We start from the raw sequence: 21,749 nt of genomic DNA on the forward strand, positions 1-21,749 counted from the left end.
AAATGGATATGATAGTCAAATTGACTTGGTATTTAAATTCTATTGGATACATTTAAAAGATGCATTCTATTGGGTATAGGAGATATATATTTTTCCTTTATTTATTTTTAATTGAAGGCTGATTGCTTTACAGTATTGTGTTGGTTTCTGCCGTACACCAACATGAATCAGTTATAGGTATACACATGTCCCCTCCCTCTTGAATCTCCCTCCCACCTCTCATCCCATCCCACCACTCTAGGTTGTCATGGAGCCCCCGTTTGAATTCCTTAGCAGATATATTTTTAAATGTTTATATTTAGAAAGTTCTGGAAATGATTTTTTTGCAATTCCTTAAATATATGGTGGACAAATTTTGAAGTAACCTTAAAAATGTATGAGGAGGGCAGGGTTTTGGCCATTTTTCTGGGGGCTCTGTGAGGGACTAAGTTTGAAGACCACTGGGCTAATACTCTAAGTGTGACATTCTAATCCTGGCTGCACAGTTACTATCAACTCTTGGGAAATCCCTTCTTAATCCCTCTATGTCCATTTCTCTTTCTGCAAAATAAAAAGCACACCTGCTTGCTTTCCCTTATTCTCAGGAATGTTCTGAGATCATATGAGATAATGAACTAATGCAAAAAGGTCCAGATTATTTCCTGAGGGCAAGTTGGACAACTCTGGGAAGTTTCAATAACTTTTTCAGGTTAACAGGATACTGTTAGTTCCCCAGAAAACATAATGAAAGGTATTCTTATTACTACCTTGACTTTACTGTGGCCTCCCATTTCCCCTGGTTTAGATTCAGCGCTTGGAACTTTACGAAAGAGATCTAACATCATTAGGGGGTAGTTTCTGCGTCACTGCATCACTGCATCACGGGATTAGCAAGAAGGGACCTAACTCTATTTCAGGGCTCCGCCCGAGGTTTGACTCTAATGATCAGTAAAAGAAATCACAAACTACACAACAGGAAAGCCAACAAGACTAAACTCTCTTCCCACGTGTATTTTTAGCTCAGAGAACATTGACTCAGGTTCTGAGTGTTGTCACTGTTAACACCTATTCAGGTAACTGAATAAAAAGCCTTGAACATCATGCAGAGAGTTTCTACTTTAGACTATGGGTGACAGATTTTAAGACACTGAGCAAATGTTAAAATCAGATGTTTCTTAGAAACATTACAAGATCACTTAGCCATGTGGAGGATGGGTTGAGGTGATAGGAACAGGGCCACAAGATCAGAGACAAAAGTACAGTTAGGACTCCTTCAGTCTTGACAGAAATCCGACTCAACTAGTGTAAGTAAAATGGGATACTATTGACTGCTATAACAAAATGTCCGGGGGTGGATCTGGCTTCAGGCTAAATCCAAACTCATAAGATGTCATCAAGGTTTTCTCTTTCTCCTCCACCACCGCTTGACTCTGCTGCTCTCCTTAGCGTCTTCTTTCTTTAAAAAAAATTTAATTTATTTATTTGGCTGTGCCAGGTCTTATCTGCAGCATGCAAGATCTTTAGTTGCAGCATGTGGGATCTAGTTCCCTGACCAGGGATCCAACCCAGGCCCCCTGCATTAGGAGCATGAAGCCACTGGACCACCAGGGAAGTCCTCTATCCTTAGCTTCTGATGCAAGCTCTCTCTCCACATAGTATACAAGAGGCATGCCAGGCTCTTATTTTCTCAGTTGAGAAAGTTCAGTATCTGTATATCAATTCCAGGGAAGCTTGTGACTGGTGCTGCTGGGGTCACATGCACATTAATGAGACCATGGAGGCTGGCAGAATGGGTATTCCTTTGGGTTTGACTGCCTAGGTCACTTTCGTGATAGAGGAAGCTGGCAGCAAGTCTTACAGCCTCGGCAGAACCACATAGAGTTGGCAAAGAGATCCCCAAAGAAGCCAGAAGAATGGTAAGATGCACTGAGAACACAAGCGCTTTCTCTCGGACTCTCTCTCCCGCGTGCATGCGTGCACTCTCTCTCTCTCTCTCCCTCTCTCTCCCTCTCTCTCCCTCTCTCTCCCTCTCTCTCCCTCTCTCTCCCTCTCCCTCTCTCTCTCTCTCTCTTTCTCCCTCCCCACACGCTCCTCCACTCTCTTCTCTTCAAGTCTTGGATTCTCCTGTTATCTTATAAATAAAATAGAGCTGTAACAAAAAAGCAAAAAACAAAAAACAAAGGCCATAGCTATTAATACCACTGACTGAAAGACCAGACTCTGATTACAATAGGATACTGCAAATATGAATGGGAGGAGGGACCAAAGAGATTTGGGATGCAGGTAAAGTTGACATCAAGACTGGTTTTTATTGACTTGACCTTCTAAAACAAAATAGATTTCCATCTTTGGCAACTACCTGGAGATTCTGCCACTTGGAGGAAGAGTTTCCAGGCTTTGGTAGCCAGAGAAAGCTAAATAAATATGGAAAGATAAATATATGTGTTTGTTGCTCGGTCACGTCCAACTCTTCGTGACCCCATGGACTCTAGCCCACCAGGTTCCTCTCTCCATAGAATTCTCTAGGCAAGAATACTGGTGTGGGTAGCCATTCTCTTCTTCAGGAGATCTTCCCAACCCAGGGATCAAACCCGGGTCTCCTGCATTGCAGGCAGATTCTTTACTATATGAGCCACCAGGAAATATATAGATTAGAATATACAGACAGGGATATATTTAAATATAAAGATATTTATTTGGTTATGATACTTTTTTGGTTCCTCAAAAGAATTTGAAGCAATATACAGGGATTGGATCCCCTGGAGAAGGGAACAGCTACCCACACTAGTATTCTGGCCTGGAGAATTCCATGGGTTGTATAGTCCATGGGGTTGCAAAGAGTTGGACACGACTGAGTAACTTTCACTTATCAGGGATAATAAAGTAACTTAAGAGTTAAACCATCCCAAGTTCTTAACTAATTTGTCATAGGTGGGATTCGGAACTTGGAAAGTAAAGTTTTGTTGTTCAGTCGCTAAGTCGAGTTCAACTATTTGCAGCTCCATGGACTGTAGCACACAGGCTCCTCTGTCCTCCACTAACTCTCAGAGTTTGCTCAGATTCATGCCCATTGAGCTGATGATGCTATCTAACTGTCTCATCCTCTGCTACCCCCTTCTCCTTTTGCCTTCAACCTTCCCCAGCATCAGGGTTTTTCCAATGAGTTGGCTCTTTGTATCAGGTGGCCAAAGTATTAGAGCTTCAGCAATAGCCCTTTCAGTGACTAGTCAGGGTTGATTTCCTTTTAGATTGACTGGTTTGATTTCCTTGCTGTCCAAGGGACTCTCAAGAGTCTTCTCCAGCACCACAGTTTGAAAGCATCAATTCTTGAGCAGTCAGTCTTCTTTATGGACCAACTCTCATATCTGTACATGATGACTGGAAGAAACCATAGCTTTGACTATATGGACCACTTGACTAAATGGTAAAGCTATTGTTTTCCTAAAGACCTGGCACCTCCACTTGCAGTGTCGTGAAACTGGTCCATGTTTTGGATGGTTTGTATGACCGGCCTGGAAAGTGAAGCCAAAGGAATTCCCAATGAAAAGGCTTTCATCTTGAGCCAAGAAGCCTGAGTAACTTTGAGTTGGGAATGACCATAAGTACTTGTCTCAGAAATCTGAAATGGCCCTATGATTTGGCTTTCATTTTCTTGTGTGATGTAAGAGCAATGCTGTTTGCCCAATTAATTGGTGGTAGAGGAAAATCCATGCAAGCACCTGAAATGAAAGTAATTTGTATGAGAACTTCCTGCTTTCTTTGAAATTCAAAATTCTGAGGATGCGTGAGTATATTCAGCCCCAGCTTGTATGTATAGAGGCTCTTAAGATATGAAATCAAAACAACTTCGATGCTTTAAAGGAGCAGTTAACTGCCTCAGACAAAAACAACTTTTGAATGATTTTATAGTCCAGAATTCTTGACAATGAGTATAATTTGGGAAGTGATACATATATGTGTACTTTTGCAAAGAGGAAGTGGGCACTGAGACTTTTTAGTTCCGTGAGTTGAGGAGGGCATTGTTGGTATGATATTGGCACACCAGTTATGCAGATCAGGGGACTGGGCTGATTATAATGGAAACAAGAGATAGAGAAAATAAGACTTGAAAGGGATGCTAGGGGCTGGTGCACTGGGATGACCCAGAGGGATGGGATGGGGAGGGAGGATGGGGGGGGATTCAGGATGGGGAAGAGATGTACACCCGTGGCAGATTCATGTAAATGTATGCCAAAACCACTACAATATTGGAATTAGCCTGCAATTAAAATAAATAAATTTATTAAAAAAAAAAGAAAGAAAGAGGCAAATGAACATCAAACTTCAAGTGTGGTCAAAAGGGGAATAATTTCAAACTATTATGTTTTATTTTTTACTGTTGGATTGACCCCTTCCTTTTAAAGCCTATTAATTTGTATTTCCTGAGTGATTCTTACAAATACAATCTTGCCTAATGTTTGTGAGGGAAGAAGCCCTCAGATCAGCTTGGAAAGTAGAGGAAATGCAGATGAGGCTTTTAACTGTTTCAGTATTGCCTATAGAACTCAGAAAACCTTAGCAGTTCAGTTCCTTCAAGGCTGCCTTTGCTAAATTGCCAAACCCCTTCTAGGCCTCAGAACTCCTTCAGGTGGGCCTGGCTCTGAGCTTCACCAAGTCCCACTGGAGACTGAAGAATGTCCTTAAGAGACACTGCGGGTCCCCTGCAAGGCACGCCAGGCAGTTCTCTAACTCTGACTCTCACAGAGGAAACACCCACAGGAGATGGCCGGGCAAATGTGTTCCAGCGCCACAGTTTCATCATGGGAAGGCCTGAGGCAGAGGCGCCGGGGTCTGTAGACACTGCCTCGTCACCCGGGCTGCTCGCTGAGGCGTTTCCATTGTCTGTCCTCACGTTCGCCTTTCCTGCTCTAGGCCTCAGCCCTGGAAGTGAAAGCTGCTGTCTCTCTGAAGACCCAGCACCCCCCTGCTTGCAGTGTGGTGAGACTGTTTGGGAACTCCGAAAAGACTCATGTTCTGTTTTCCTCCCACTCTTAGTTTAGCCAGAACTGCAGGGAGTCGGATTTATTTCTCCCATATGAAATATCCCCGCACGGAATTATTCTTCCTGAGGCGTTTATTACTTCCCTTAAAAAATTACTTAGCCTGACAGAGTTGCCTGGTGCCCCGCTCTCAATCTGATTTGCATCTGAGGCAATGACACATCTTAAAATCAGCCTTCTTAAGCAGCAGGGACAAGAGTCCACATTACTGGAAAGAGGAAACGGATGCTTTGTGATAAATAGTAAAGTCCTCTCTCTCTGTTGCCTGTGAGAGTCCACACCTTGAACTCTCACATCTGAATTGCTACTGAAGTGAACCCACGGTTGTCTTTCAAATGTCATTTCTAATACGTGGGGGATGCTCTGTGATCTAAAAAGCCCCCTCACAAGGTGACTGTAATTTCTACTGAGAACTAACAGACATCTGGAAGGAAGTAACTTTATGAGGCAGAAAATTAAAGAACTCACTTGCAGCCTTGTCTATACTTTACCAGAATCAGGATACATGCCACTATTTTCTGCAAAGCCAGAAAGCAAATAAGGTATTGATTGAATATAAAAGAAAAAAGTCTCCGGTAGTAAATAATCACTGAGAAAGTTTGAGTGCCTAGTCTGGAGGGTGAAAATAAAATCTGTTTTACCGTTAGTACTGCTCTTCTACCTCGTGCTGTTAATACAGTGTGCAGAGCAGTGGGTTCAGGAGTTTTAAAAACAAGGGCCACGTTATGAACACAGGCAGAGCATTGTTTTCAAACAGAGGGATGTTCAGAGAGAAGGATGCTATGGCAAAGCGTTACTTAAACTAATTAGTCCTGGTAAGTCATTTCCTACCAAAGCTACGAAATGAAAGGACTACTTCTGAGGAGTGAGACTTTTCATTCTGCGCAGCTAGGGGGTTGCAAAGAGTCGGACATGACTGAGCGACTAAGCAGAGAGACACCATTAGTTCATAAATTATTAAATATAATACTAATTTATACCAACAACTGACTATAAGCCTCAATTAAAATATCCTGGAAAACTCATTACCCATCAACCTATCTCATAATGAATATGTCATATCCTATTTAGAAACAAATAAATGAACGTCAGTGCAAAAGGTAATTGCATTTCTAAGCATCAGAATTCAACTGGGGTGGTAATGGTTGAAGCGTGGTGCTGAGGATTGCAGACACCCATGGCTTTTCCAGAGGATGCCAAAGCAGTCTCCCGTAGTCACTTGATAAACATTTGTGTTTGTGACACCGTAATAAAATCCAGCTTCTTTTTTCTGGCATAAACTGATTGTTTGCTCATGATGAATCTTATTTTGACCTGATCTGGTTTCTGTCCTGGTGGCTAAAGGAAAATATAGACTGGGAGACAGGATTTAAGCTGAACTGAAAAGGTCCATGAACTGAAAAAGGGTGAGTCACTGACCTAGAAGAGATTTTCTAGAGAGAAGAAGCAGAGCCTCTAGCAGTGTGGCGTGGCGACTAAGAAAATGGAATTTGTCTTCAGAGACCTGGTTTGAGTTCCAGATCTTTCGTAAAGGACTGTGGCTGTCCTCGTTGACTTGCATCAGCTATGGTACTGCTAGTTGTGGTGACAAAGAGATTGATGCAGTGTAATGGCTCAAGCATTGTCAGGATTTGTTTTTACTTCTGCAACCATCTGAGGCAAACCCTAGTCTACAGCAGGCAGCTCTCGTTCAGTGGACTCAGGAACCCAACACCTTCCATATGGTGGCTCTGCCTTCCTCTAGGTCCTTGGGATTGTGGCTGGTGCAAGGAGAGAGAAAGCACGGAGATGGCCCTTCTTCAAAGCCTCGCTCGGAATTAAGACACATAATACTTCTTTCACTCCACTGGTGAAAATCAGGCATCGGTCACAGGTACATGCAAAGGGACGGTGGGTCTGAAACCAGTCTCTGTCTGTTTAGCTGCTTCCTAGGAACAACTCTGTTACAACTCTGTAATTCTCTGTAAGAACATGGTGGAGAGGGATGGATTTCAGCAGATGAATTACCTGCCAGAGGGCTGTCTGTCAGAGACAGCAGAGACGACATTCTGTGGAAGGAAAGTCTTTGGGATCATAGATCCAAAACTTGAAAAGGGAGGGACTTAAGGAAGAGTCGACCGGATAGGGGGTTTCAAGCTTGAAAGCAGTGAGATTAAACCTGAGTGAAAGTCAGGCCAAGGGTCTCCTCCCGCAGCTAAGGGGAGGGGTGTTAGGCATCAGGAAGAGTAGGGTCACACCCATTAGTGAAAGCATTGAAGTGGCGGGTCCCAATGGTCAGCATTTCACTTCAAGAGAGATTCTGCCTGCTTCTGTGCTGAGGGCTATCGTTACAAAGATGGCTGAGGTTTGCCTCTACCCTCAAAGAGGAAACAGAAAAGTCTGTGTTCAGGAAGCAGTTGATAATCCTTGGAGCCTAAGTGTGGGTATATGTGTGTGTGTGTGTGTGTGTGTGTGTGTGTGTAATAGAAACAGTTGCGTCAAGGAAGTGACACCTACGTTCTACATATGAATTGGTGTTAGTCAGATTGGGGGTGGGGGGTGGCCCAATTTTGTTTTAAGAAATTGAACTTCTCTACAATAGACTCACCTGGTCTTTCCCACCTTAATTAGCTCTCTGTACTATAAAGTGGGCTTCCCAGGTGGCTCAGTGGTGAAGAACCTGCCTCCCAAAGCAGGAGATGTAAAGAGACCCAGGTTTGATCCCTGGGTCAGGAAGATCCCCTGGAGGAGGGCATGGTGACCCATGCCAGTATTCTGGCCTGGAAAACTCTATGGATAGAGGAGCCTGGCAGACTACAGTCCATGGGGTCGCAAGAGCCAGACATGATTGAGTGAGCAAACAGCACACACGATGAAGTATCTAAACAAAACACCAAGTAATAGTTAAAGAAAAAAGGTGGTAATCACAGAATTAAAGCACAGGAGATATACCTACAATCATGTTTATTGCATCACTGTTTTTAGTGGTGGAGATCTGGAAAGATCCTTAAAGTCCATCATTAAAGGGAATGACTAGTAAAGTATATTCCATCATACTGGGCATTACCATACAGTTTTTTAAAATAGCTTAAGTCTGTATGTACTGATTTGGATGGGTGTCCAAGGATAAAGCAGGTTGCAAAGCACTGAGCTGTATGTGACCCCACCTTTGTGTAACAAATCAAAACAAAACCAAAATGTGTGCATCTATTTGTACAAGTGCTGAGAAAGGTGTGTAAGAATACATTTGGAGTTGTAACATCAATATTTAGAGGAGGGAGGGGGTGCTGGAAGATTGAAGTGAATTTCTTCTTTAAGCATCTGTTTTATAAATGAATGATTAATAAACAAGAAAAAAAAAAAAGCCTACAAGGATGTGTTAAATCTCAAAACTGGTAAAATACAGAATGCCTCCTAAACCCAAATTGTGATCATTTACTTCTCCTTTCAACAATTATTGGATATCTACTGGGTGCCAGGGGCTTCCCAGGTGGCTCAGTGATAAAGAATCCTCCTGCCAATGCAGAAGGCCCAGGAGGTGCAGATTAGATCCCTGGGTTGGGAAGATCCCCTGGAGGAGGAAATGGCAACCCACTCCAGCATTCTTACCTGGAGAATCCTATGGACAGAGGAGCCTCGCAGGCTGCAGTCCAAGGGGTCGCAACGAGTCAGACATGACTGAGTGACAAAGTGCACACGTGCTGGGTATACCAGTTATTTTATGGAGACTATTTTATTCAATCTTTGGAGTAACCCCAAGAGATCCTATGTGCAGGAGGTAAACTAAGATAACACAGAGCCTTAGTGACTTGCTTAAGGTCTAATTACTGGGAAGACAGTGGAGTCAGCCTTGTGCCCAGTCCCTCTGGCCCCAGAATCCATGCATTCTCGCTTACACCTCTTTCTCTTAAAATTGGGAGGAGAGGCAGCCCAATATTTAGGTCAGGAATTCTAGCATCTACCTAAGCCAGGTAAATTAGTAAGGGTCCTAGCTAATGCATGGAGGGGTAACCTAGAGCAGATAAGAATCCTTTTGGGAATAATCCCAGTCCTTGCTGAAAAAGCAAAGGGACCGGAAAACTCAATTTTGAAAGAATCCTCTTGGAGGTGAGTCACTTGGTGACCTCTCTACCAGGGGTAGGGAAGTGTGACAGGGACACTGGTACAATTTCCTCTGAGGGTCTTCGAGTAGTGGGTGAAACTCCTCTATTTTCAGCTGGCTTTGCCCCCAGAAGTGTTTTGAAGGGCCGGGGAAACAGTGGAAGCAGTGTCAGACTTTATTTTTTGGGCTCCAAAATCACTGCAGATGGTGACTGCAGCCATGAAATTAAAAGACGCTTACTCCTTGGAAGGAAAGTTATGTCCAACCTAGATAGCATATTCAAAAGCAAAGACATACTTTGCCAACAAAGGTCCATCTAGTCAAGGCTATGGTTTTTCCAGTGGTCATGTATGGATGTGAGAGTTGGACTGTGAAGAAAGCTGAGCACCGAAGAATTGATGATTTTGAACTGTGGTGTTGGAGAAGACTCTTGAGAGTCCCTTGGACTGCAAGGAGATCCAACCAGTCCATTCTGAAGGAGATCAGCCCTGGGATTTCTTTGGAAGGAATGATGCTAAAGCTGAAACTCCAGTACTTTGGCCACCTGATGCGAAGAGTTGACTCATTGGAAAAGACTCTGATGCTGGCAGGGATTGGGGGCAGGAGGAGAAGGGGATGACAGAGGATGAGATGGCTGGAAGGCATCACTGACTCGATGGACGTGAGTCTGAGTGAACTCCAGGAGTTGGTGATGGACAGGGAGGCCTGGCGTGCTGTGATTCATGGGGTTGCAAAGAGTCGGACACGACTGAGCGACTGAACTGAACTGTGGGTGTAATCTGACTTTTTTTTTTTTTTTTAATTTACTTGTTTATTTAGCTGTGCCAGGTGCTAGCTGCGGCGTTTGAGATCTAGTTCTTTGGCCAGGGATTGAACCTGGGCCCCTGCATTGGCAGCTCAGAGTTTAAGCCACTGGACCACCAGGCAAGTCCCTCTTCCTTCTCGAGTAAGGGGATCTTCAGTTATAATTATGGGCTTCAAACAACTCAAGGGTTTCAAGGCCATGAATTTCTTCAGAACGTATTTCAAGCCAGAGAGACTGCAATGCTTAAGACAAAGAAAGCTCACTTCTAAATTTTTATTGGAAAGGGCAATTCTGACAAGGATTTAAAAAAAATGAAGATTGTCTTTCTTGGTGGGCCGAGTTTTAGTGCAAGGATTTCAGGTTGCAGATGTCACTGTAGGAGGTTTTGGTCACTGCACCTCTCTCACCTGGGCTCAGGCATTTTTGTGGCACTCATCCTTGGTTGGCTTTCCCCTAGAGTTCCAAATTAATAGGAATATACTTTAATAGATACTAAAAATGATTTAAGAAAAGCTAAAAAGAAGGAAGTTCAAGGCCATGGTTCTTAACATTAGTGTCACAAAGGGAACTTGAATAAATCCTGATGCCCACGCCACATCCTGGACCAATTAAATCAGTGTCTGTGGAGGTGGGATGCAGGTACCCATGGTTTCTGAAGTTCCCCAGTGACTCCACTGTGCTGCTGAAGATGAGAACCACTGGCTTAGTGACTAATATCCTCACTTAGCTGGAGCAGCAAAGCTCCAGCAGCTATGCCTGGATTTTCAGGGCTGGGGTCACCTCAGGGGAGCGCTGACAGCCAGTGCAGGGCTTTGGGGCTCAGTAGAGACCTTGACAAAGGGAGGACTTGGGGCTCCACCCGCCAGCCCAGTGGTGAGCACCCTGCTCCACTCAACAGTCAACTCTCAAAAACCAAATATAATTATGGGCTGCATTATTTTTTTATTCCAAATGAAAATAATCTGATTGAGGCCCATAAAGAAATGATGAGTGTTTCAGTGTAAGATGGCCTATTTTAATAAATTCTTATTTCAGGCTCTGAAACCTGGCAACTCTGAATTACTTAATACTTATCAGAATATTTTTAAAAAAGGAAAACGGAAACAGTGGATTAACCTTCTATCTTTGGATTATATCATGGACCTTATAGTGAAAACAGGTGGTCTGTGGGTGGTTCTGGAATGCTGACTGTTCATCTCTGCTTTAGTTTATGACTCTCTAATACCTACATGGACATTCGTGGATGCCATTGATCTTTTGAAGTGTGTGAGTCGCTTAGCTGTGTCTGACACTTTGTGACCTTCTGGACTGTAGTCTGCCAGGCTCCTCTGTCCATAAAATTCTCCAAGCAAGAATACTGGAGCGAGTAGCCATCTCCTCCTCCAGGGGATCTTCCCAACCCAGGGATCGAACCTGGGTCTCCTGCATTGCAGGCAAATTCTTTACTGTCGGAACCACTGAAACTTTCTACCTACTGAGGAACACTCTGTAATTGCGTTAGACTTGGCATTTTTCTTCACGTGACCAAAAGAAGTGATCAAAATGTGAAAAATGGCACCAGTTAGCCTTGGGAAAAGTGTAAATCTGGTGTCATTTGTTCATGCAGCAAATGTGGTTTGGATGCAGTCACTGGCTCTGACAAGTCCAGCAGCTATTAAATCGTGTGTATGTGTTAGTTGCTTCAGTAGTGTCTGATTCTTTGCGGCCCCATGATCTACAGCCCGAGAGGCTCCTCTGTCCATGGGATTCTCCAGGCAAGAACTGGAGCGGGTTGCCATTTCCTTCTCTTGGGGATCTTCCTGACCCAGGGATCACACCCACATCTCTTACGTCTCCTGCATTGGCAGGCAGGTTCTTTACCATTGAGCCACAAGTGTTGAAATTACAACTGATAACTTTAAGCAGGGACAAACATGCTGGCTCTGATGTTGTTGATATTGCCTTCTTTGGACCACACACACACACACACACACTCATACACACACACACACACACACTCACACACAGGCTCCCAACACTCCACAATCTTCCTAGCAATTCCCTGCATTGCCTGTTCTCTGGAGCCCTTTGTTTTTCACTGATAAAGGCTTCCCAGTGGGGGATTTCAGTTGAGGAAGAGTGAAGACAGACATATATATCCAGGGCTTGCTAGTGAGCAAAAAGACATATCCTATGAAACAAAGTTTTAATTTTTATTTTACATATTTATACATAAAACTTTTAAGGAACCCTCTGAATCCAACAGAATGTTAATAGCACATCTAAAAATGAACTTCAGGTAGTCAACATTCACAAAATGTTGAAAACTGATTAAAATATACATATTACGGAGAGCTACAACTTCACTACGAGGCAGGCATGTATTTTTTGACTTGGATAGCACCGTCATTTACAGTTCTTCTTTAAAACTACAGTGAAGAATGACAGCAGTCAATGGTAAAATACTGCTCCAACTCATAATCTCTAAACAAATAAAAATAAAGTTAAAACTACCCTCTTTGATTAACCATGACTTGTGGTGGTGTAAGTACTATACATTTTTTTTGTAACAATATTTTATTAAAATGCCTGATATTGAGTGGCACAGTAAAAAAATTAAAATAAATTAAGAAGCAAAGGCCAATCACCGGACGTTAAGCTTCAGACATTATCAATGACTAACACTGATATTTGTTTGTTTCTGTGCCACCTTTAGCAACAGCATTTTTACAACCACAGAAGCAAAAGAAAGTCTAGCTTGTCCTCTGGTTGGATGGCTTCTTTTCACTTTGCAGGCATTTTCTCGGCCAGGTGCTTCTGTTGACTCTCAGCATGTCTGTGGAATGAATAACACATTATTTAGCGCTGAGGAGGAAGATCCAAACTACTCTTCCATTGGCAGCTAAAACATCCTCCATAGTTAAATCACGGGAATCAAGAAACAGTACTTAATTCAAAAAAAGAGAGAAAAAAAAACAAAAAAAGAAACAGTACTTAATTGAAATGAATGTGCCTTCTTTTGATTTTTTTTCATGGCCAAGCTGCCTGGCGTGCAGGATCTGACCAGGAATTGAACCCGGGCCCCCCCTGCATTGGGAGCATGGTTTTAACCACTGGACCACCAGGGAAGTCCCTAACTTTGGATGGTGATGGATCTTAGTTGTCCAACCAGGGACTGAAGCTGTGCCCTCAGCAGTGAAAGGGTGGAGTCCTAACCACTAGACTGCCAGGGAATTCCCTTCAATTTTTACATTCTATGTATGATTCCTTTTATCTAGTAAGTCACTGGATTAGCCTGAGACGTGTAGATGCCATTTTTCTTTGAGAAGAAAAGTGTTGTGTTTAAAAACGAAAAGGGAAAATTAACTAGGATAATTTATTCAGCAAATGTTTAATATGGTCTTCTCTGTGCCAGGCACACTGCTTCTGGTGATGGGGATTTGGTGGTGAGCAGACAATGAACTCTTTGTTCTCATGGGGCATATATTTCAATGGAAAGAGACAAGAAAGGAACGGACAACAAACAAGGACACAGCAGACAGAAAATATGTGCTAAGCAAAAAAGTCAGAACAAGCTATTGTGACAGAAAGTTAACTGCATGACTACTTTATCTAAATATGCACAAAGATGCAAATTTAAGTATTAACAAGGCCCCTGTTAATAATACAATAATCCAATATCATTCTTACAAAGGGTAGTAATGTCTTTAGAACAAATGATAGGCTTTGGTGGATGCAAAGATTTCCCATATTTGATACTCTTCCTCCCCTCAATTAGTCCTAAGGGCATGATTGGGTCAGTGAGGGTGGGGACAGGGCTGGGTAAACTTTCTTACTCATCAAGTCCTATCATGGCCTGTGAGCCCAAAGGCGGGCCAACCCAGCAGCTGGCCAGTGGAGATGGAGACAGGGGAATGGCCAAGCTGCTGACATCACTCAAACAGGCACTAATCAAACGTCTTCTGGGAGAGTGGTAGGGTCTGAAGGTTGCAAGAAACAAATGTTTTGAAGGAGGATCTTAGGAAATTAAAAATTGGGCAAGAGAAAAGTTATCTAATGCTGTGCTTTCCAGCTGTAATCAAAGGTTCGGGTGCAACTTCTGTGCACTGCCTTGACTTGGGTAGTCAGTGACATCAAGTGTAACTCACTGGTGTTAATGATGCAGAATGTTTCACATCTATGGCACAGGGAAGAAAACCACAAATATTTTCAGAAAAGGGAAGTGACAGTCGTGCCCTTGCCACATGCAGCAGCCCACAAATAATATTCTGATATTCACCGAACACTAAAGGGACTCGGGAAAAAAGATAACAATAGCACTGTATCCCCAAGAAAAATCATGCCTTTTAGCAGACCATCTTTTTTATGTGTGTAAAAGAATCTTGATTATTTTCATAAAGTAGCTCATGGGCCTCACTTGAACAAATTCAGCTCAAGAAATATTTTGATACCCAGTGGCTAAGATTCCATGTAGCTAATTAAATTATGGTTCTTATAGCAGCTTTAAATATGTATCTCTTTGTGTGAATGTGTTGTGCAAACCTACAACACGAGGTTTTCTGAGAGACAAGGAAAGAACAGATAGGCAATAGCTTGAAAATATTGAGAGTTGGGTGTTATTTCTGAGACACATACAAGGGTGAATTTCATTAAAATTTTAGACAAAGGAGGGAAAGAGTTTCAGTTTATAAAACTAAAAGGTTCTCATCAACTATTTATATGAAAGTCTTTAGCAGAATTAATTTCACTCAAGCCCTACAAGAAGGAAATGGCAACCCACTCCAGTGTTCTTGCCTGGAGAATCCCAGGGACGGGGGAGCCTGGTGGGCTGGCGTCTATGGGGTCACACAGAGTCGGACACGACTGACTCGACTTAGCAGCAGCAGTAGCAGCAGCAAGCCCTACAAGAACTCCTTTACATCAACAATCACTTTTGAGGACTTACTATGTGTTTGGCAGCTCCTGTCTTAGGCTCTGAGGACTCTGAAATGAATGAAAATAAGCATTGTGTCTGAAGCTGAAGATCTAATACTTTGGCCACCTGATGTGAAGAACCGACTCATTGGAAAAGACCCTGATGCAGGGAAAGATTGAAGGCAGGAGCACAAGGGGGCGACAGAGGATGAGATGGTTGGATGGCATCATGGAGTCAAAGGACATGAGTTTGAGCAAGCTCTGGGAGACAGTAGAGGTCAGGGAAGCCTGGTGTACTGCAGTCTATGGAGTCGCAAAGAGTTGGACATGACATAGCAACTGAACAACAACACAGCCAGGCTGGGAAAGACAGCAAACAAATGTAACACAATATGATCAGGCCCCACTTGGGAGGAATGCCGTGCTGCCAGAAGCACAAAGAGGGTCCTAGGCCAGTCTTGGGGGTTCAGGGAGCACTACTTCAAAGAAGTATCTAAACCTGTGGTTTTCGAATTAGGCTGTGTATTGGAGTCATCAGGAAAGCTTTAAAAAACTTCTAATGCACAGAAGTCCGTCTCACAGAATAGTTAAATCAGAACCTCTGGCAGTGAGACCCAGGCATCAATATTTTAAAAGCTCCCCAGGTGATTCCAATGTGCAACTGAAATTGAGAACCATGGACCTGAACTGACACCTGAATGGTAGGAGCTGGACAGGTAAAGGAAGCAGGTGAGCAAGCCTTCCTGGTAGCCATGCTCTCAGTCTCTGGGATCTGGCTGCAACATTCTGGCATGGCCACCTTTGGGGAAGCTGAAGTATATTTAGATTCCCCCGCCCCCAACCCCCCGCTCCATGAGCAAAATTATATTTTTGCAGCTAGAAATGGACATAGAAACTACTCTCCACCTGCTCTTGTTTCAAGGGTTCCTCCAACACCTTTAAATAAGTGACTCCTTTCCTCTAAACCCCATGGTTCTGCCCTCCTGTCTCCCACGATCATACCATCTGCAGTATAAACATAGTACACTGCAGACCCAGGTAACAGCTGAACATTCCGAGGAAAGGGAGGGGCCTCTGAATGTCTTCTTTGCACCAAGGAGTGCCAGCACTGCTCGGAGGGACAGAGAAACTGTCCTCTGTTACCACTGGCAAGTCACAGAACTGATGAAAGAGTTTACATATTTTTCAGAAGATGCATGTCCTTGTACAGTTCACTACTGATTTCCCATAATCTTTTTTTTTTAATAATTTTATTTATTAGCTGTGCTGGGTCTTTTGTTACTGCATGTGCTTTTCTCTAGTTGTGGGGAGCAGGGGTTACTCTTTAGTTGCCTTGTGCGGGCTTCTCATCACGGCGGCTTCTCTTATTGTGGAGCACGGGCTCTAGGGCACTGGTCTGCAGTAACTGTGGCTCACAGGCTCTAGAGCAGAGGCTCAACAGATGCGGCTCAGGGGCCAAGTTGCTCTAAAGCTCCTGGACCAGGGATTGAACCCCTGTTTCCTGAATTGGCAGGCGGATTTCTTTACCCATGGGCCACCCATGATTTCCCATAATCTTAACCCCTATATGCAAAGTTGTTAGCCTAACAAAAAGGGAGGTGTCTTACAATTGCTGGTGCAGTGCCTGAATATATCTGTAGGGGGCAGTAACAATATTTGAGTGGTACCGTATTTCAGATGTAGGCAAACATGCTAAGAAGGTATGAGAAGACCTTCTGGTTTTTTGTTTGTTTTTGTTAGGAGCAATGGCAATAACATCTAAAGCATACAAAACAGAGTGCTGCCCATAGGTCTTGAAAAACAAACTTTAAACATAGTTCTGTAGCCTTTATTTTGCTACCTGAGCTACTTTTATAACATTGCATTTGCAAAAATATTTTACACAGTGTCTCACACAGAGAAGAGGTCCCTGTGGTTGAATGCTGAGAGCATTGTCGCTACATATGTTGCCAAGCTTCCCTTGGATGGTTCTGGATCACATGGTTAATTCCTTATGCTATTGTGACAAGAGTTTTCTTTCTTTGGGAGCCTCTACTCTCTGAATACCATTTCTGGGATTAATAGTAATTGTTGCCTTGTGGCTTAAAGACTTTCTATAAACTGACTCAGAAAAGGTGTCATAAGACGGTAGGAATGCTCACAGTTTTTTTATGCACTTCACATACTTATTGTGAGAGGCGTTTCTACAAAGAAAATGACGAAGAAATGCAAGATCTTGACCAGCATTAGTCTAGTTTCCCTATTCCCCAGGGAAGGAGGCATTCTTCACCTCTTTACAGAGAGGGGGCCTGGAGCCAGGCTCAGCTAGAAACCCAAGTCTTGGAGTCTCCCCATGGTGAGAGCAATCTGGTGGCACTGGTGCTGCGGAAAGATGCCAGGGTCCTTGCCTTCTGGGCATGGCAGATGTCATCAGGAGTTGGGTCAGATAACAGCAAGTGCCACTTGGGGGCACCCACCATGTGCTGGAAACATGCCAGCATGGAAGGGCTTAGGGACAACTCCCCAGGGGACCTTCCCGACCCAGGGATCAAACCCTCATCTCCCGTGTTGGCAGGCAGTTTCTTTACCACTAGCACCACCTCACTCCTGCCTTAATTCTTGAGCTTCTAATCATCCCGGGCTTCTTTCCTTTTTTGGGAAGGGTGAGGCTCCACTGACCTGGTCAAGTCCTCGATGTCCACCAGCATGGCGTCCTGCTCCGTGTGCAGCTCATCTCGGATAAGGAGCAGCTGGACCAGCTCTTCATTCAAGCCTGGGGCAAAGGAAAGAGAGCAATAGAAATAGATAAAGCTGCATCAAAGTCAGGATATGAAACTACGTATGGACCATTGTATGTGTACCATATAGACACACACGTATATACAAACAGCTAAACACAGGAGGAAAGTATTTTTGCTGAAATGTTAGGGTTCTCATTAGTTTCTCAGAAGCTCAGGAGAAGTCACCCATTTGAGAGCACTAGTTTGCCTACTTATAGAAGTGTTGGAAGAAAAGGAGAATGAAGTAAATCCAGTTACATTCACATTAAAGTGGGAAAAGAAGTGGTTAGCTGTTAGGAAAGTAGCTTGTTAGAAGCAGTGGGATTTTATTTTGAAGATACGTGAGTGTAAAAGTCTGGGGCATGTTGAGTTTTCCACTGTTCATCTTCAGGGGGCTCCAGCCACACTGAGAGCTGGAGGGGCCGCCGCATCTGACAGGCACCACATTAGATGCCCAGCTGGAGAGGGAGGGGCCCGAGGATGCTCAAAGGTTACCTGGGGCCACGAGGAGGAGCAGCCCAACGTGCAGGCTGTTCAAAGAAAGAGTAATATCTAAAGACATGGGAGAATGAAATATGAAGGACCTGAAGAAATAACCCCTGGTCTCCAGACAACAGGTGCTGAGGAAAAGACTCCTTAGGATTTATACTGGGAATAAAATAGATGGAAACATGGCTAGTCTTCCTGAAATCTGTGCACTGGGTTAATCTGGCTTCTGCCATTGGAAAATATAAACAAGCCTGGGGCTGCTGCTTGCTTTTTCCCCTCATACTGACTTAGAACAAAAGCTTCTGGGTCTGAACACATGCACATGTGGGGAGAGCATTCATTTGGCAAGAGCTCTAGGCCCAGCAACAAAAGAAAGGAAGAGGGTACTCAGCAAGGTCATCCTTGAAAACGCTGGATTCAGACCTGAAATGATGCATTTATCTGCCTTTAGTTCAGATTTGTTTCCAATTTTAAAAAGGAGAAAAAAAATCATACAAAGAAATCTAAAACTTCCTGTACTCCTGAAAAGGACTAGCTGGCAATGTTATTATTTAAAAGTCTAAGGAAGATATTTCGATGGTAAGAGATCAGAAAGCCTTTTAAATCCTTGAAAGAAAAATACTCCTAGTAATTTATTCTCAATGAAAATGAAAATGTAGTAGAACTTCAAAAAAAATCCTATGAATCTATGGTTTCCTAATTAAAATGTGAATCTTTTCTTTTGATTTTAAAATACTGAAGGTATTGGGTTAAGAGGTTAAGACTCGGCTTGCACTGCTGTGGCTGTGAGTTTGATTCCTCGTTGGGGAACTAAGATCCCTCACACTGCCTGGTGTGATTGCCCCACCTCCCCAAAATACTGAAGGTATTAAATTGCCACTGCACATTTTATTTTTCTAGTGAGTTCTTAGGAGAGCTTTCTATACTGGCATAGCGCATGGGAATGTCTTTTCTATATGAAGTTTAAAATTTTTTATTATGGACATTTTCAAAGTGATACAAAAGCAGAGACTTGTTTAATGAATCCCCTTGCCCTATGCATCCAATCAGCTTCAAAAATAATCAACTCCTGGCCAGTTGTAACTGACCTTTCTCCCCTTCTCCAGTGAGGTCATTTTAAAGTGAATTTCAGACATCCTGTTGTTTCATACATAAATGCTTCAGTATGCATCTCTAAAGACAGGGCTTTTTTAAAAAATTAACATAACCATAATGCCTTTATTGTACCTGAATAAGTCAATACATCTTTAATAAAACATTTAGTCAGTGTTCAAATTTCCCCACTTGGTTCCCAAATGCTTTTTTATAGTTGGTTTGCATTGGGTTGGCATGTCTTTTAGGTGGTTTTAATCTATCAGCAATGGACTTTATGGACTCATATGTTTCAAGGCTGGAGTGCTCGAGAGTTCATCTGGACTCAGCAAGATGCCCCAGTGATTGAGCTCTCTCTGTTACTGGCCCAGCATGTGTCCTTCTCTGCACAACCAGCTGAGTGAATGCCACTCACTCACCACAACTCCCAGCACATTTCCGGTAGAGGTCCTTCTTTACTCTGGGGGTAAAAGGCCCACTCCTTCTCACCCTAAAATTTTCACCTATCAGTCCTATACACTTTCGCCACCTGAAGTCCCACAACATAAGCTGTTTTGGATCTGATGAGCTAAAATAAATGTACATACAAATAAAGCTGAGCATATAATTGTATTCGTATAATACATATACAAATATATATAAATATAATAAAAGACCTGGAACTACTAAATTGTATTCTACAAACAGGTGTTGTAACCCAACTATATGCCAGGCACTGTGCTAAAAGCTGGGGATTTCAGATGAATAAAAAGGACCCTTAATCTCTTTGAATCTTGAAAAAGTCTTAAAGTTTCTCAACATTTTATAGTCAAAAATCAAAGGAAAAAAGACAGCGTTGATTCTCTTCCTTTCCTTGCAAGGGCACAGAGGGCCCCAAGGAAACGTGATATCCCATGATATTTAACAATAATATCCCATTTGCCAGAGTGTCTCACACTTACTTTCTATCTGGGAATGGAGATCATTGACTATCACTTGTAGCTGCCCAATAGTCATGTCTCTCAGGTCAGTGGGCTTTAAACTTCTTTTCATCAAGCATTCACTTATATGAGGCAAGTGTGGCAGCTGAAGACACAAAGGGAAGAAACAGAGATGAGAGCAGAGCAGTAAGCACACTGAATACAGGACCGAGTTTTCTCCTAAAAACCCACCTTCATTCACCCACTTCAGGGTCCTCACTGAAAAGCTTTCCCTGTCTGACTTTTCCAATGCAAGGCCCTCCATTCACACATCACACATTCTCAAATGTTATCAGCATCATAATGGGACACTACTCAAATCAAACGCCTTTGGACTGGTCTACAACTTAGAGTCAATAATTAGATCCACAAATGAATTACCAGGGAGCTCAAGCAGTATCAGTTACATAGATTAAATTACTAAGATCCAGTATTTATTAATTTATAGCATGCTACAAGCACTGTGCCAAGTGCTTTGAACACTTTTTCCACTGAATTCTCACAATTATGCTCTGACACAGGTGTTATTATTATCCCCATTTTGTAGATGAGAAAACTGAGACTTGCCTAGAGCCCCACAGTAGATGGATGGCAGGGCTCATCTTAAGCTCCAAAGGCCAGGACCTTTGTCCACGCTATCATACTGTCTTCACTGAACAGTAGGAACAAAGAGTTAAAGTAATAGTGAGTTTGCCACAGCAATGGGTTCTTGAACTGAGACTGCTTTAAAGGAATTAAAATATTCTCACAACAGCTAATACTGCCCCGAAAACAGAGTAGATATGAATGGGGAGCAAAGTTTACGTTTGTGAAATCTGTAGCTTATGCATCCTTCTGTGATACAGTAGGAAGGAAAAAGAAACAGACTTAAATATTTCTCAATGACGTTTTACACAGTGCCTTCTAGAAACCCAAGTTTGCATAACTCTGGGAAAGGACTGAGACAGCCTCAACCATTTGCAGCCAACACTCGCCAGCCAACCACGGCATGCAAGCCCCCACTTAGTTGTGTTTCAGCGCTCGCTGCTTACGAGATCAGCGACGGGAGACTTTTTCCTGTTCTGTTTTTCCACTTCTACTTGCATTTTGGCCATTGGTTTGGCCATGGCAAGGGCCATTTTGGCTTCGGCTTGCAATTTCTTTTGCCTTGTGAGGAAATCCATGTCATCCAGGGATTCGGATTCTTCTTCAGTAGTGTCTCTATCTGAATAGGAAGAGCTCTGTTTGCTCTGCGAAGGGAAAAAAAGCAGCACCTGAGCTTTGTGTGCTGGGTACCACCTTTGGAGATGGACTATAGCCTCCCTGAGCCCTCTCTCAGAGCAGCCAAGAGTCCGCTCCATCAACACAACTCAACTCTTGAGTTGATCTGTACCAATCACAAATAACTTTTATTGAATGATTCTTTATTTACCATTAGCATTTAATGGGTCAGGAAATTCCCCTGGAGGAGGGCATGGCGACCCACTCCAGTATGCTTGCCTGGAGAATCCCATGGACAGAGGAGCCTGGGAGGCTACAGTCCAGGGGGTCAAAAAGAGTTGGACAGGACGGAAACAGCTTAGCACACAGCATTTAATGGAAACAATGTGCTAGCATTGTTCTAAGTTCTTTGCATATTATTTTTTTGCATTTATTTATTTGCTACTTTATATT

The 21,749-nt window shown here is 43.0% G+C and overlaps 1 protein-coding gene across 6 annotated transcripts in view; it reads right to left on the bottom strand.

Moving 5' to 3' along the window:
• Window positions 1-12,077: 12,077 nt before the first annotated feature.
• LOC102407618 (schwannomin-interacting protein 1) overlaps window positions 12,078-21,749 on the bottom strand; it is a 178,243-nt gene continuing 168,571 nt past the window's right edge. For 5 of the 6 annotated variants that reach the window (XM_006072850.3, XM_006072851.3, XM_006072849.3 and 2 more), the window contains 4 exons: window positions 21,128-21,325; window positions 20,079-20,202; window positions 17,456-17,549; window positions 12,078-12,719 (listed from right to left, as the gene is read on the bottom strand). In XM_006072850.3, coding sequence (XP_006072912.1) covers window positions 12,668-12,719; window positions 17,456-17,549; window positions 20,079-20,202; window positions 21,128-21,325 — 468 coding nt within the window. In that variant the 3' untranslated portion in view covers window positions 12,078-12,667. Of the gene's footprint in view, window positions 12,720-12,758; window positions 14,867-17,455; window positions 17,550-20,078; window positions 20,203-21,127; window positions 21,326-21,749 lie in introns of those variants that run through there. The other variant, XM_044945457.1, reaches the window with a different exon arrangement.

Source organism: Bubalus bubalis, chromosome 1 (genome assembly GCF_019923935.1).
Source record: "Bubalus bubalis isolate 160015118507 breed Murrah chromosome 1, NDDB_SH_1, whole genome shotgun sequence".
NCBI classification, from domain to species: Eukaryota; Metazoa; Chordata; class Mammalia; order Artiodactyla; family Bovidae; genus Bubalus; species Bubalus bubalis.